We start from the raw sequence: 16,576 nt of genomic DNA on the forward strand, positions 1-16,576 counted from the left end.
TTCCACTTTAAATAAAAAGAAAACAAAACAAAAGTGAAAAAAAAAATTAAGGCAAGTGGCCAAAAACGGGCATGTTTGTTGTTAAGTAAGCTACGCGAAAACTATTAGTAAAATCAATACAAAAGAGAAAAAACCAAAACAAAATATAACAATTAGCATAACCACGTTGTTGGCTAAATAAAGTTTTTTTTTTTTTAATGAAAAATATTTTTTAAAAACAACTGTGAGCTTAAAACTCTTAAAACACTTATTAACAAAAATCTTAAAAAAATTCGTTTATTCTAAAGTTTTGTGATATACAAAAAAAAAAAAACAAAAAAAAAATTAAATATAAAAAAACATGTCGCAAGCAACGCCAACTGCCACAAATGTTAACATTGGTGTCAGTAGTACACCTATACGCATTGGTTCAGGGTCCGGCAGTTTTCATGGACAACACGGCAGCAGTAATAGTTCTGCAACTATTGGTACAGCCCAACGTCAGCACCACCACTCACACCAAGGGGCTGGTACTGGTAATGAATCGTCTTCACCAGGCGGCTCAGCAGTCGGACAACAGTCGAGCAGTGTACCCACTACAGCTGTTGGCCAATTGCAAATGCAGAGTAACACTTCTCTAGCCATAGGAGCATCAAACCAGTCGCTCGGTGTGTTAGCAGGTGGCGCTGCTGGAGCTGGTAGTGCGAATATTACACCTCCAAACAGTGCTGGCATCAAGCAAGCTGGTGGTAAGTCCAAGTGCTTCATTGCTTTACGTGTATTTTTGTGTGTTGTCAACAAATTTTGTTTTAAATGCGTGGTTATATGATTAATTTGCTTAATAATTAAGTTCATTTTATTATTCTTTTATTTTTGCTTTATAAAGCACAAATATAAACAAATTCAAAACAATTGCATTAAAACTTGTTAACATAACGATTACAACAACATCAATTAATAGTTTTATTTACAATAAAAATCAAACAACACACCTACCCATTCAATGGAAGAAGTGACCATATCCTCCCTATAAATTTGCGTGCTTAACCAAAGGAATCCATACAAAAAACCACAATATTTAATTATTCAGTGTGAATATTTCACACTATTCCATTTTCTATGCCTCCTAGGCACACCAGCGTTAGCCAAACTTAAATAAAAAACGATTTTGTTAGAGAAAAAAATTATTTTACACAAATGAATGGCAGGAATCCTACTTGTCTGATTTTACGATTTTTTCGTCTAAGTCTAGTTTAAGTACACTTATTTATAGATAATGTCATTTCTCTGATTTCACTTTGATTATAGTATAGTGTATGTAAACACCGCATTATCGAAACGCAAAACGGTGACAGGCTCCTCGGGAAGCAGATCTGAGGTCAATTATTGCTTAATCTGATGAAGTGATAAACAATAATCCAGTCAAGTAGTAGAGAGGGATTATAAAGAAACATTGCAGTTAATAAAGAGTAAAAGTGCTCAAGTGCACTGACTCAACTAGCCTCAACATAATTATAGTAAATTTATGTTATTTACAATATTTATATTAATTATTAATTATATATATTTATATTAAAAAAGAAATACATGCGCACACAGCTACATATTTACTATTTATTTTAATTATAATAAAATATAACGAAAAGAATATAAGACCGTGGACACTCATAAATTAGAACATCCAGTAATTAACATAGAACTGTTGGTTGTCAATCATTCAACGCTCTGAAAATAGAACCACGGATTTTGATTTCGGAAATTTGACTCTTTTTTTTGTTTTTTGCACCTACATTGGTAATTATCGAAATAAAATTAAAAAATGTGAATCACCATACTCGCTAATTCTTCCTTCAAAACTGTTCAAAATATACTAGATAATACAATATTCTCAAGGGAAGCGATGTATTTCCTAAATCTATCCTAAATACTCCACTGTTAATAACTAATTAAATAGTGAAAAGGGTATTTAAAAGTTTCCTTTCCTTTAGGTTAGGTTAGGTCATACTGGCGATCACTGGTGGATCCATTTAGTCTTATTGGTCCATTGTGTTATCGCATATGTGGGATTTAGGGTTTAAAACCACCTAAAACCTTTGGCGTAGTCTAAAATGCTATTTAGTGTCAGGTCTTGTAATTGATCAAGATCCTCAAAAAGTACATGTCTTATCTTTCGTTACTATGCATTTTCCACTAAATACTACTCAGCCCATAACTTTATAAAATAATGCAAATGGTGTGAGTTGTTTCCTTCTAAGCACATAAAGAATCTTTCGATCCTTCGTAATGACATTATTTTTTCAAAAAATTAAAAAATTCATCCAAAACATTAAACATCACGAATTACTACAATATAGATACGCAAAATTATAAAATGTTTAGTAAAATACCAGAAAAAAAATTCAATGTGTTTTAATACGATTACTACGCTCCCAAAAAATAATATCGCTAAAGGCGAAAATATAGTATCGTACGAGTGTTAATTGTGCCTTTGAGAAACTCTGGCTTAAATCTCCCAGATCAAAAATTAGTTAACGAAAACTAATCTCCCATTCGATTTTCCTTGAACTAAATGAGGTTGAGATCAGTCACCAAAAGACATTGTCAAAAACTTTTTTGTGCTGGGATCCTTCTTCTTTGTTCAGTTAACTCCCAGTGGAGTATAGGGCCTCAACAATTCCTCTGAACCGTATTCTATTTAGAACAGCCGTGCAGATGTCGTTCCATGAGTAGCGCGCTGATGTTAATCATCAGGGATACTTAGGAGAGTTGTTTGAGGTTTCGATCCTAGAGCTTGCATTTTATCTTGTCCCTTGTAATAATAATAAAGCCTGCTCTACGTGTATAATATTTTAATTCACTGAACTGTGATGTCGCTTCTTGATAGTTTGAGATAAAACAATTTATGTGAACAATACAGAGTAGTGAAGGAAGTGGAGTAACTGTGTGGATTCTAAGAAAGTTGTTCAGTAACGGCTTTGTGACCGTTATCTTGATAAAACTGCGGTTGTAAAGCATATGTGTTTGATAATGGAAGGAATGAACAGACTTCTATAGAAGTAGAGTGAGATGTATTGAAAGGTCGATCTTTCATAGTTGAATCAAATTTAGAGTAAAGGTTTCAGTGCGATGGGTGTCAGAAAAAAGATCATGTATCCGAAAAGGTACCGTCGTGCAAAATAACGTATTCGTGCTCGTCAATGCGAGTAATTTTTGCATTGGAGTAAACTAGGTAATTGGATAACTGTTTACTGTTAGTTTCCGCTTTTAATTATAAATTATAATATAATTATATTAAAATTATATTATAATTATAATTATATTACATTTAATTATATTTCTCTTAATTTTTTGTTCTGTTTCGCTAATTGAATAGTTTTAATATAAACACTTAATTTTACGAAGGTATTTGCACTCGTCAATGCGAGTAATTTTTGCATTGGAGTAAACCAGGTAATTGGAAAACTATTTACTGTTGGTTTCCACTTTTAATTATAAATTATAATATAATTATATTATAATTATAATTATATTATATTTAATTATATTTCTCTTAATTTTTTGTTCTGTTTCGCTAATTGAATAGTTTTAGTATAAACACTTAATTTCACGAAGGTATTCGTACTCGTCAATGTGAGTAATTTTTGCATTGGAGTAAACCAGGTAATTGGAAAACTGTCTACTATTGGTTTCCGCTTTTAATTATAAAAGGTGGTAATCGTATTCCTTTTAATTTTTTGTTTTGTTTCGCTAATTGAATAGTTTTAGTATAAACACTTAATTTTAATTGTGCACTTATTACTAATTGAGGTTCGTTAATTGTTAAAGTGTAAACACACTTTACTTATGCCATATTCTGTTACTTACTTTTTTTAAATCAAGCTCAGTTTTCAGTTAAATTCTTTTAACTTTGTTTTTACAAATATTTTCATGCTGTTCTCTTTTCTGTCCTTAATTAATAAAATTGAGTTATAATGCTTTGTTTTCCTTTGTTAATTGTTATTTAGTGACTGAGTGCAAAAAAAAACAAAAAAATAATCCATATAATATTGTTGTTTAATTTCTTAATACGAATTAATTAAGTCACTCAGCAGTTCATATATCCTCGTTTGTTTTACGTAAACAAACATTTTGTATGAGTGACGGTCATGATAGTCACAATCTTTCTGCTTTTAATTGATAAATGAACTAATTTTCCTGACACTTTGATCATTAATCAAATTAAGTTTGCACTTAAATGTTTTATTTACAAATACAACAAATTAATAAAAATAATCATTAATAAGAAATTAATAAGAATTAAAAAAAAATTGAATAAAAATAAAAATGCTAAAGTCAAATAAAAAATAAACCATTTAATTTTCTTATCTGGAATGCTTTCCATAAAGATTGTTTTGTCGCAGATAAAATATTCAAAATGGAATTTTCTGTTTAAAGACCATTTGTTATATAATAATAATATAAAGTACAATACATAATAAAAAGTCACTTCGAAATTTTAATACATAGGCATTAGTCATGGCTTAGGTCATGGTCACGATAATCACAATTGAAATGCATTTATTGCTGAACGTTTCTCCAGCACCGGTTCTGATGTGAATTTTATCAGATGGTGCCTGTCTCATGTCTCATGTGGTTTTTCTTGTTGATTTTTCCGTTAATTTATTAATGTTACGTATACGCCATGTGAATCTGCAAGTGTGAGAATTAAAGAAAATTTATTTAGATAATTTAATTGCCAGCAGATACTCACACCTAATGCAGTTTTGAGAAATGCACGTGAGTTATTTAGTTTATTCACCTCATTGAGATCTTATTTAAAGAGAAATATATTCTTTTGCTTGCATAAAATAAAAAATAATTGGCTAATTGCCAATACAAAACATTTACAAAGTTTTCCTCGACACATAGAGGTAATAAAAATTTAATTTAAAAAAATAAATTATATTTTATTGCAATATAAATAACTTGTTGTTATTATTAACATTACGAAAAAAGTTTAATTAAAGTTAAGAAAAATAAAAAAAATTTTTTAATTGCACTTTTATGGCACATTTCAAGCTCGAAATGCATTTGACCGCGAAAATGTAAATAAAAATTGATTGACCCTTTTTCCTTCAGTTATTTGGCTTTTTATTTTCATTACATTTTGCATGTATTTTTCTTTTATCACGTCTTTTAAAAAGTTCAGGGTTCACTTGCGAGTAAAATAAACTCTTATTTAAAGATAAATCAAAACACACTGACAATGTAATAAGATTAATTAAAACTGCCTAAAGTCGACGGTTCAATTTATTTACCCTTTGACTTTTATGGTCCTTTTTCTGTTATTTACTCTACCTTGACTACTTGCCAGCAAAAAGAGTAAAATCGATCGAATTGTGGCTTACTGATACCAGTATTTAGAAATAAAGCATCTCAAGTTTTGTTCCAACTTTTTTCTGAGTCCTCAAGTCATTTGCTTATTTACTCACATAATGGCAATCGTTTTTTTTGTGTTATTAATTCAAAGAGGTAATTCCAATTTGCAATTTAAATTTCAATAAAATTTTTTTAACGAGCAAGTGGTTCATATTGCAGTGTAAAATAACATAATGACATCAATGAATGGAAACCGCAAATTATGCTACTTTCGCTACCGAACCTCACCTTTTTTCATTTTGTGTCTTATATTTTCTTTTTTTTTATTTTTGTTAAATAATAACGATTTTTAGTTTTTCTTTGTAAGATTTTTGCGCTGTTCCAAATGACGTCTTAATTTTAACCTTGCCTTTAGGTTTGTTGGAATTGCATACTCCCTACGCTCAGTGTAATTGCGGTTATTATGTTTCACACAAAACTTAAAATGCATGCGAGACACGTTAGTGTCTATATAGAAACTATTATATCAACATCTTATAGCAAATAAATAAAAGTAGGTTATGTTAATTCAGTTGACCGCAAGGCACGCATAAACCTATTTCCACTCTGACAATACCAGAGTTAAACCTCTATTTTGTAGTACAGTGTTTTAAGATCAATGTCTAAAACATAGCGACCAAACATTTCTTAAGATTTTTGAACGCGCATTTTTAGAGTATATTATAGTAGGATTTCATACTTGGCTAGAACAATCAGGTGTGAATTCCTGGGCACGGTGGTATTCAAGGCAAAAAAATAGATTCCTGGGCACGCTGGTATTCAAGGCAAAGAAATGGATTCCTGAGCACGCTGGTATTCAAGGCAAAGAAATATGAATTCCTGGGCACCCTGGTATCCAAGGCAAAGAAATGGCAGACAAACTTGCAACAAGAGGCGCGGGTTTAGTAATGATAGGCCCAGAACTTTTCTGTAGTCTAATCAAAAAGTACACTATCCATTCTTAAGAACGTTGCAAAAGAAATAGAAAGAGAAAACTATTGGGAAAGGCTACCAAGACAATCTACTAAGACAAACTATGACAATCTAAAATGCTTTTAGGGACTTACAACCTAAAACGCTTCTCCAGATTGCATAGAATAATCGAAAAATAATCTAAGAATTATTACGGGAATATTGGACAGTCAATGCAGATTGAATAATCACCTAACGAAGACAGAAATTCAATCTAACTCAAACTGCAGATACTGTAGAGAAGAGAAGGAAACTGTATACCACGTGCTTGAGGAGTGCCTTGCACTGATGTACAATCAGAAGAAACACCTAGGAGGCTATTTCATGGATCTGAGAGATTCAAGACTAGATAAGATAGGCTCTATACTGTTTTTCATTAAAGAAATCAGACTTGGAGAAACACTCCAAGCCCACTCTTAGGTACAAAAGACCTTTTAGGTCACAGTGCACTCTCCCTTTTCTTAATAACATTTCTTTAATCTGTGTTCCTAGTTATAGGCATATTTTCCGCAATTGCAAAGCAGGCAAGCTAGCTAAATGGAATGCTTCAGGAAATCACTTGGAACACCTAAACAATCTTTGTCTATCGCTAACATTATGCAAACTGTTACTGAGTTCCTTCTGTGCTGAACTTTTCAATAAAAGATGGAAATATTTAACGATATGTACCGTATCTGTATTTAAATTAACCACCTTCTATTAAAAAGAAGTCTAATACTCTCATTAAGATGCCCCGTAGAGATATCAGTCTTGTGGTAGGTGTAGTCACAAATCATTCATATTAGGAAACCATGCTAGTAGATTGACTCACCCTTTCAATTATGTCTGTCGCAGTTGTGGAGAGGACGATAAAAATCTGCTTTGTTCTTATCTAGCACATTCACGCCGCTGCCTTACTACTTCATGGGCCTCGTTTTTAAGGATCTTGGTCAACTGCAAAATCTCTTATTAAATAGCATTTTAAGCTTTGGTTGAAAGTAGTTTTGATCTTCTAAGTTTTTTTACCCTTATACGGTAAAACAATGGGCTAATAGTTCTAAAATAGATCCCTTTGGATCACCAGTACAACCTGACCTAACTTCGCAACCCAGTTCAAAATATAATTCCATCTGGCAACTCTCAAGGGCAAAGGTTACTGTGAATTAGTAATTAGTTATTACTTCAAAGTGTTTGAGCATTTTGATGTTCGAGCAGCTTGTTTGATGTTTGATGTTTGAGCACAAGCATATTTGAACATTAAATTATTTGAAGCTTCGAACAGTTTAAATAATATTTAAAGCTCTAGTGAAAGTATGTGAGTCTGTCAAAATGTTTTTAGCCACATATAAACTCATCTATGATTGTCCGAACTGCAACTTACACCACAAGACATCGTGCATCTATGCAATTGCATTATTGCAAGTAAATATCTGAACAATGATTTATATGTGACCCAGTTCCAATGCACTCACAACGCTCCTTAGCGTCGTATTGTCATGGTTTTCTTATATTGCAAAGTGTTAGTGAAGTTTTATTTGTAAAAGTTACGTATGTGAATAAATCAGGAATGTATGTTATGTTATTAAACCTTGAAACTTTATCGAAGACATATGGTATAAAACACAATTGTTTTGATAAAAACACATAAATTATAATTTTAAGCTTACATGAAGCTGTCAGCAAAATAAAAAGTGTGAGCAAAAGACGTGAAGAATCACTTATATTTTCTTTCATTGAAGGTGGTCGTTTTAATTAACTTCTTTCATCTCAATTCACTAACTAGTGTAAAAAATCGATTATTTATGCCTAGTTCTTATTAATATTTGTATTAATTCGAGAATATTTTTATAAAAACTATTCTTGTGATATGTATCATATATGCATTGAAAGCTCTATTTAATATTTGCTCTCATAAGCGAATGTATAACCGCAGATTAGAAACTTTTAGGAAGAAAGGTCTTGCGGGAAATATTTAGGATTGTCTATAGTTTATTTATCATTCAATCGAAAGTCTAGCCAATGCTATTGCTGGAGTTATCGCTGAGTGTGTTAAAGAAGAGAGCCCCAAAACCAGGACAAGCATGGACATAGCCACAACAGGTGTTTATAGACATAGACACAACAGGTATTCTGGTGTTTCGAGCGAGGGTAGACACTCGAGATACTACAAGGTAGTTCGAGCTTAGCCCCATACCACAATATGGTTCAGTACCCCGTAAAGACAAACCAAGATACTTGCAATTTGCTTCTGTGTATCAAGTCAGAAATTTGACATTTGGATTAAATTGACCATGTAGCCCTTGATCAGTCTGCTAAGAAAGTATAAGTCCACTACCTATTTGCCTGTTGCAAAAATGATTGATTGTACAAAATGGTGAAGAATTTCGCCTGACCTAGTTTCGGTTAAATTTTATTACTTTTGCTTATTTTTTTAAATTACGAATATTTTTCTATAATTTACATAAATTTGAAGCAATTTAAAGCCATAAGTAATATTGAAATGTTAATTGAATATTTTAGGTTCTATAAGCAATCAGTTATTTTGATTTTATTGTTTGACTTTTTCTTATTTTTACTCTTTGAAATTTTTACGTTTTATTATAGCACTTGTTTGTTTGCAAAATTCAAATCGACACGCAATTTCTTCAATAAATCATCACAAACTATTCCATTGTGTTCAGCATTTCGGTGGCCTATTCCACTAAGTCAATGAATGAATAAATGTGCTCGATAGCACGTACATTGTACGAGCATGAATAGGTATGAACTTTCGAACTAATGAATAATGTAAAGGCATTTAAATTCTTTAAAGAAGAAAACAAGTGAAGAGTTAGCTGTGATTTGCATATACTAAGATGATACCTTACAGGCAGTATCTTTAACTACGTTCTATGTCAATATAGCTTAGTTATTCAGATATTTCTTTTTAAAGTTGGAAATTTTTACGTATAAATCACAAAGAACAAATAGACGTGCCGTCTGGTGTGTTGTGAAGAGTTGATAACTTTAAAGTTCGATACCTTGAGAAGACTGTTATAACGGCTTATAGCATAGTGGAAAAAGTTAATCAAAGTAGTCTATTCGACAACAAGCTGTTTTTAAAAGTGGGTCTTTGGGAAATTAAAACTGTACCCAAATGTATTTTCGAGAGTTTTAAATATGATTCGAACTATTTGAATATTGAGTAATTTGATGTTTGAGTATGTTTGAAAAAGAGATTGGTTGAATAGTTAAAGTGATAAGTCTCGATAAATTCACTTACCATTTTCGATAAGATTTGGTGCCGCATCGTCGTTACCAACTGCTTAAGCAGTTGCAAAATAGTATTGATAGATCCAATTTGTGGGGTTTACAAATCTCTGAAGTTCTTTTATGCCAGATTCGGACTTTTTGAATATTGAGTAATTTGATGTTTGAGTATGTTTGAAAAAGAGATTGGTTGAATAGTTAAAGTGATAAGTCTCGATAAATTCACTTACCATTTTCGATAAGATTTGGTGCCGCATCGTCGTTACCAACTACTTAAGCAGTTGCAAAATAGTACTGATAGATCCAATTTGTGTGGTTTACGAATCTCTGAAGTTCTTCTATGCCAGATGCTTCAATGTATTACATTACCGGAAAATAAATGGAAATAGTTTAGATTAGCTATGTTCAAGTTTATTAGCTATGTTCAAGATTAGCTATGTTCAAGCTATGTTTATGTTCTGAAGATCGAATCATTAGAAAGTGTTTGGGAACATTTGAAATATTTGATCAAAACTAAAAGTATATTCGAACTCTTCGAACATCGTGATATTAGAACACATGATTTTTACATGATTTTTATATGTGATATATCATATGTCTCTACTACTAAATCTACTACTATTACCTAATTCACTACCAAATTGGGAAAAGCAAATTGAGATATAAATAATCTAAAATTAACTTAATAAAAAGCCAACAAAATCAATTACTTATTAAAAACAAATGTTGTCAAGTAATAAAGTTTTACTTTTGTGTCTTCTTTAAATTTCAAAATCTAAAATGAAATTGTATTGAAACTGAAGATTAATTATATTAATTTAATTTATTTCGGAGGTATTCAAACAAAATTGGTGTAGCGTAAAGTTGAAACCGTATTGCTGCTGTTAGAATGTCTGTTTGTTTGTATGCTTTTTTGTTTTGTTTATTGATATTGTGTGTGGATATTGTTTGGGGAGGCGGGGGGAGTGCTGTATGCTGCTATTACTGTTCTACTACTGCCACACAAAAGGCTGCCTCCACAATTTGCCTTTGAACTTAATTCTCATATTACATAAACGTCATAATGTCGTGTTGTTGTCAGAAGATTTTTTTCTATTTTGACACATTTTCATACTTTGGGGTTTCTGTGGTTTCAGGCGAGCAGTGTTTGATATACTCGGTGAGTTTTATTTCTATTGGTTGACCTCCAAATCTGAGCCCGGCAGCAACGCATTACTCACATTTGATGGATTAAAAAAATCTAAAATGCAGTTATGTTGACACGTAACACTTTTTCTATAAATAATAGAAACTTACTAAAGATACATTTATGATTTGTATGCGATTTGTTGGAGTAGGAAGATATAAATTTCGAAATTGTTTCAATATTGTACAATTCAATTTGCGGATTATTATTTATGTACTCTGTTCAGATAAAATAAGAAAATTACTTTTATATGGTGACCAGGTGCAATGTTATAAGAAAATTAGTGTTACAGAATATTTTTTTGACATTTTCTATTAAATTTTTTTTTTTATAATAATAATAGTTAATGTTTTAACTATTTTTATCAATTTAAACACTTATATTGAACAATCGGATTAAGTAAAACAAAAAAAAGTTGTTTTTTTTTGTATATAAAGGAAGTATTTTAGCTTTTGAGGGATTGATAAAACCAAGTACAAACACTATTGAACTGGAGAGTCCTCTAATTTGTGAAATTTATGTTGCTTTTCGACAATCAGAAAAAAAAATATAGGATATTATAGTACTGTTTTACACCTAATTTATGTTTAGATATTTTTTGTTTGTATAAACATCTTAACCAATATGACACCAAGAAGTAGCCTGTTGTCATTAGTCTAGAGTCTTAGTTAGTTAGTTGGAGTAGAGGGAGGAACACGAATCATGTGCCCTGTAAAGACAGATATTAGTAAGAATTGTCTCGAAGGCCAGATCACTGGATTTCTGAAAGACCAGACGTCTAAGAGATAAGATTCTTGGAAGACTAGACCTCTGAGACAATAGACCTCTGCGAGAGCAGGTCTCTGGACGACCCAACCTCTGGAAGATGAGATATCTGGAAGACCAGACCTCTGTGAGACCAGACGTCTGGGTTGCCAAATCTCTGGAAGATCAGACCTCTAGGAGACCAGTTCTCTGGAAAACCGGGCCTCTGGGAGACTGGATCTCTGGAAGATTAGATATCTGAGAGACCAGAGCTTTGGGAGACCAGACCTTTGGAAAACCACTTTCCTGGGAGACTAAACTGCTATTAATTTATGTTCTTTACCATCTTTAGTCTTAATTTATTTTTTTTATAATAGTTTATAGTTTTAATTCTAAAACTACCTGTCTAATCTGACAGGTTCTAATTCCTATGTTATATTTTTATTTTAATCTTCTATTAATTCAATAGAAGATTAATCAGTTATTTAACTTAATTTTATTTAATCTTTAATGCATTCGAATATTTAATTATTCGCAAGATTGGAAATACAATTTCTATACTTAAATAAGTAATTATCTTTAGTGCTATTGAGATTAACTGGAGTTAATCATATTAATTCATTTGCTATTAATTCTTTAATTTTTCTAAGCTAACACATTCCCGGCATTTTGTATGGTTTTTATTAAAAATAATGCTGATATTTTAATTAAAGCTATGCATGATAATTAAGTATGCAATTAATTCTCATAATGTAATGCAGTAAGCTCGACAATAAGCTTGTTGACAGAGTTGGCGATTCTGTGCCATATTGCCTGCGTTTCATACCGGAAACCCATTTGCCGCCATGAGTTTCTACATGTACGATGGCGCCTTCCAGTTTTATTGCCACGCTGCGTGTTCACAGACATTTTTCTTTTGTAATTATTTTGTTTTTGTTTGTTTTTGTTTGTGTTTGTGTTTTTGATACTCAATACTTTATCGCTTGGAATGAATGTTTTGCTTTTGCTTACATTTGGTGTGCATAAAATAAATATCCTTTCAAGGAAAAGAGGCGAAAAAGGGAAAAAATGGAGAGGAGATTTAATTAGACCGTGAATGAAAAACAATAACAACGAACCCATTTTTATGAGTCATCGAAAAATGGTGATAAAAATGATATTAAGTTACATTTTATCGTGAATGTGGTTCAATTAGAGTGAAATTTTATCTTTCAACTTGAAGGATTATTGATTTTAACACTCTACGTGAAATTGAGATTTAGAGCGATAACTTCCAAGGACTATAGTGTACTATAAGTATATCTACACAAACAATCTATATAAGAACAATTAAAGGACCTCACAATACATTCTGAATTTACTTATATGTACAGTATTTTATATGATAGTTTAGATACTACATACTTAAGTAAATACTAATTCACATTAATATTAAATATATTTAAGTATTTTAATTTATTTAACAATAAACATTTCCTTTGTAACAAAAAAACTGCAAAACTATAACAAATTTAATAATTTTTTAAATTAAAATTTAATATTTTTTATTTGAAATTATATATTTTTTAATTAAAATTAAATATTTTTTAATTAAAATTTAATTTCTTTTAAATGTAAATTTAATTTCTTTTAATTAAATTTTTAATTTATTTAAAATTTTTAATTTCATGGCAAATTATCTACATTTGCTATTATTTTAGATGTTGTGCGTTTCCTTGTTGTTTAGATTTAAGCCGTAAAGTTACTGCTTTTGTAGATATTTGAACGACTTCATGTACATTTTTAACATTTTCGATTAATATTTTCACGCTTCTGCAGCATTTGATTTCAAGTTTATGCGTCGTACATCTCTAAAAGTTCTATTGCCAAAACTTCCTTCCACTGATAGTTTGAGCAACAGTCCGGGTCCATCATCGCCAGGTGATATTTATAATATTTTCTAAAATGATTTTTTAGTTCTGATTGGATTTTTATTAAATTCGCTTAATGTTATTACTTTTGCACTTTTTTATAGAAAGTTGTCACCTAACATTCAACCTTTTTTGTTTTTTTCTTATTTTTAATAAATAATCCTCAAATTATATGTTTAAATGCACATAAGATAAATAGTTCCTTTAATGTAAACGTTTAAATGTAAATTAAATAATTGTTGACTATTTCTCGGTGTTAGTTTTATTAAATAATAAATAAAAATGGGTTATAAAAAATAAATGTGGTGTTATAAACAATTTGTTATAATAGCACATTTCTGATTTTTCAGGCGCCACAATTTGTCAATGGATTTCACACATTTCAATGTTTTAAGCAAATTTTTCGAAAATACTGTATATTGATATAGCTTAGTTCCCGATATAGCGTACTTGAAGTTGCAAACACCATAAAAAACAAGTAGATTTGTTGTTAATCGTTGTTTGTGTAATTAATGTAAAAGTTGCCGATACTTTCTAAAGTAATTAAAATAAGTTAGTTAACATAGTTAGTTGTAGTGGAGGGAGAAACGAGTCCTCCTCAATTAGCTTAGAAAATCGTTTTGAATCCACAACACCTCGTAATAGTGATTAGTAGACAGAAAGTCAAGCTAGAACCAGCGAGACTCATTTATAAAGGCAAGAATTTGGAAAATGCTTATGCTAGAGATATTTCCGAGTGTGTTGAAGAAGGGGTTAAACTTAAGCCTAGTTCTGGGAATAGACACATCAGGTGTTTTCGTGCCCTTTCTTCGAGAACTGGTAGACACGCAATACAGGAGTTTCCACAGGGTAGGCCAAGTCTAGCTCCATGCTGTCCTATGGTTCAGTGCACTGTAAAGACAGATATTAACCTAGATACATCTGATTTGCTACTGTGAATTAGGCCAGATGTTCTACATTTGGAATAAATTGGCCATATAGTCTTCGATTTGGTTGCTGAGGCGGCAAGGTTCCATGAAAAAAATGGTCATACATCAACCTAAGAAGGTGATAGGGGCACTGATTGAAACAGAAGAGGCAGTAAAATTAACAGAATTTAATACAGTTTATGTAATTAGGTGTTTTGTTAACTATATATGTACTATATTTCGAATTGCATTATAAGGTAGTCAGTTCCTGTAGTGATGAATATGAAAAAATTGTTTATAAAATAATAAAAATTAAAAATTAAATAAAAATTAAATAAAGTTATTTAAAATATAATTATACTGGTTAACCGCACCAGTGGGGTCTCTTTATTGATTCATTTTCATATAAGTTAGTCACGTACTTCTTTGAATTTGAACAAAATTTTAAATTTATTTTAAATCTCTATTTTAAATTTATTTCATTCACACTTTTCTGATATTCTAACTGTCGCTAAGCGTAACAACTTAGTTTTAAACTTTTGTCATTGAATCTGTTGGATTTAAATTTCATTGTGATTTAACAAGTTGTGTCAACGAGTAACGAGTAAACTGCTACTCGCCCTATTGCAACCGAATTATATGATATTTGGTGTAACCAATCACCCTATGGCAGTGAATCCCAATCGGTGGTCCGCGGCTTGTTCAAAGTTATAGTTTTGAACACTGTTACTACACTTATGTATGATTCATGAAATGAAAAAGCCAACATTATTTCGTATGAAATTAGATCATTTTTGTGTCATCTTTTAATTGAGCATACAATACATAATACTTCTGCTTCCAATTAACTTATGTCATATTGTTTTTTATCTCTATATAAAAAATGTATATTCTAAAAATGTGAAAAAAAAGGTTTTTAATTGTTATTTGCTAATAAGGCAATTTTTAGGTCTATTGTGGTACCACAGGAATAGCATTAATACGTACATAGATTTCAATCAGTATAGAGTCAACGCAAAAAAAGGTCACGACTTCCCCATTAGGTAAAAGAAAACCAACCTGACAGTTCTATAAATTTTCAGTTCCTAACATTGCAGGATGACAGCTTAATCAGAACGGTGAGAAATGGGGATTCGAAAATTTTTAATCTTTTTCTAGCTAAAGAAGGACACTGACACATAAGATGGAGCACAGTCTCCTCCTCATACTCAGAGTCACAACCTCAACAAAAATTATTACAGGGTAGGATCAGTGTCATAGTATACCTTCCTATTTCGCAGTGTTCCATCAGCAGTGATACCGTGGTGCTAAGCACGTTCCGCCTTGGTTGAAGTAGCTGACTAGTTCGTTTCTTCTCTAAATTAGACCAAGTCAACCTAGATATCTGACAATGAGGTTCATCAGCCCAATATTGCTTGGCTATGCTCAGGTATTTTTGTTTGATTGTGAGTTTAACTGTAGCAAGTGATGTGTGGATTGCAGTCAATTAATTTAACCTAACCTCAGTACTATGTTCTCTTAAATTTTTAGTGAATTCCATTGTTTTCCTATAAGCCCTATGTAGTAGAAAACGGAGTTGAAATTCTGCTTACAAATTCGTATTTTATTTCTGGTATTGTACCGGAATGGTAAGCACTTGAAAATATTTGTGTATTTCGGCATATTTACTTAAGTTTATGTTTCGTGTCAGATATTTAAGGGTTTTACTCCAATCAATATTATTGGTATTAGCTTCTATAGTAGATTTTTTTGAATTATAGCAGTGTGTTTAGATTTTAAATATCGTATTGTATCTCGTATATGTTTAATATTATTTTTATTTTATGATATATATAATTGTATATTATGTTAAGAAATTTTTATATTTTTACAATTTTAACTTACAATTAACAAGATAACAAACTATTTAACTGTCCTTCTTAACTTAATTAAGTTCACTCTACTCTACTTTTTCTACTCTAGCTTTTCTACAGTTAAGAAGAAACATTTGAGAAATCCCTATAAAAAAGCTCGGTGAAATAAAGCGAAGACAAACAAATCTTTTTTAAAAAGTTTGGTTTATTTTAAGAATTCTTTTACTGTTTCAAAAAAATAATATATCAATCAACACAATTATAGTTACTACAAAACCACAGTGTTTTTGTTATATTTAATTGAACTTGAACCTGGTATCATTTAAAGAATCATATAATTTTCTTCCACATATTTGCTATTGTATAAAATTATAGTATAAAGTATAAATTATATTATAA

At 30.9% G+C, this 16,576-nt stretch overlaps 1 protein-coding gene across 1 annotated transcript in view; it reads left to right on the plus strand.

The window, feature by feature from the left end:
- Positions 1-287: 287 nt before the first annotated feature.
- Positions 288-16,576, plus strand: part of LOC119680929 (oxysterol-binding protein-related protein 8) — a 52,255-nt gene continuing 35,966 nt past the window's right edge. Inside the window, exon 1 of the mRNA XM_038093953.1 lies at positions 288-728. Within this exon, the coding sequence (XP_037949881.1) occupies positions 341-728 (388 nt within the window). The 5' untranslated portion in view covers positions 288-340. The remainder of the gene's footprint in view (positions 729-16,576) is intronic.

Source organism: Teleopsis dalmanni, chromosome 2, assembly GCF_002237135.1.
Source record: "Teleopsis dalmanni isolate 2A chromosome 2, ASM223713v2, whole genome shotgun sequence".
Lineage (NCBI taxonomy): Eukaryota > Metazoa > Arthropoda > Insecta > Diptera > Diopsidae > Teleopsis > Teleopsis dalmanni.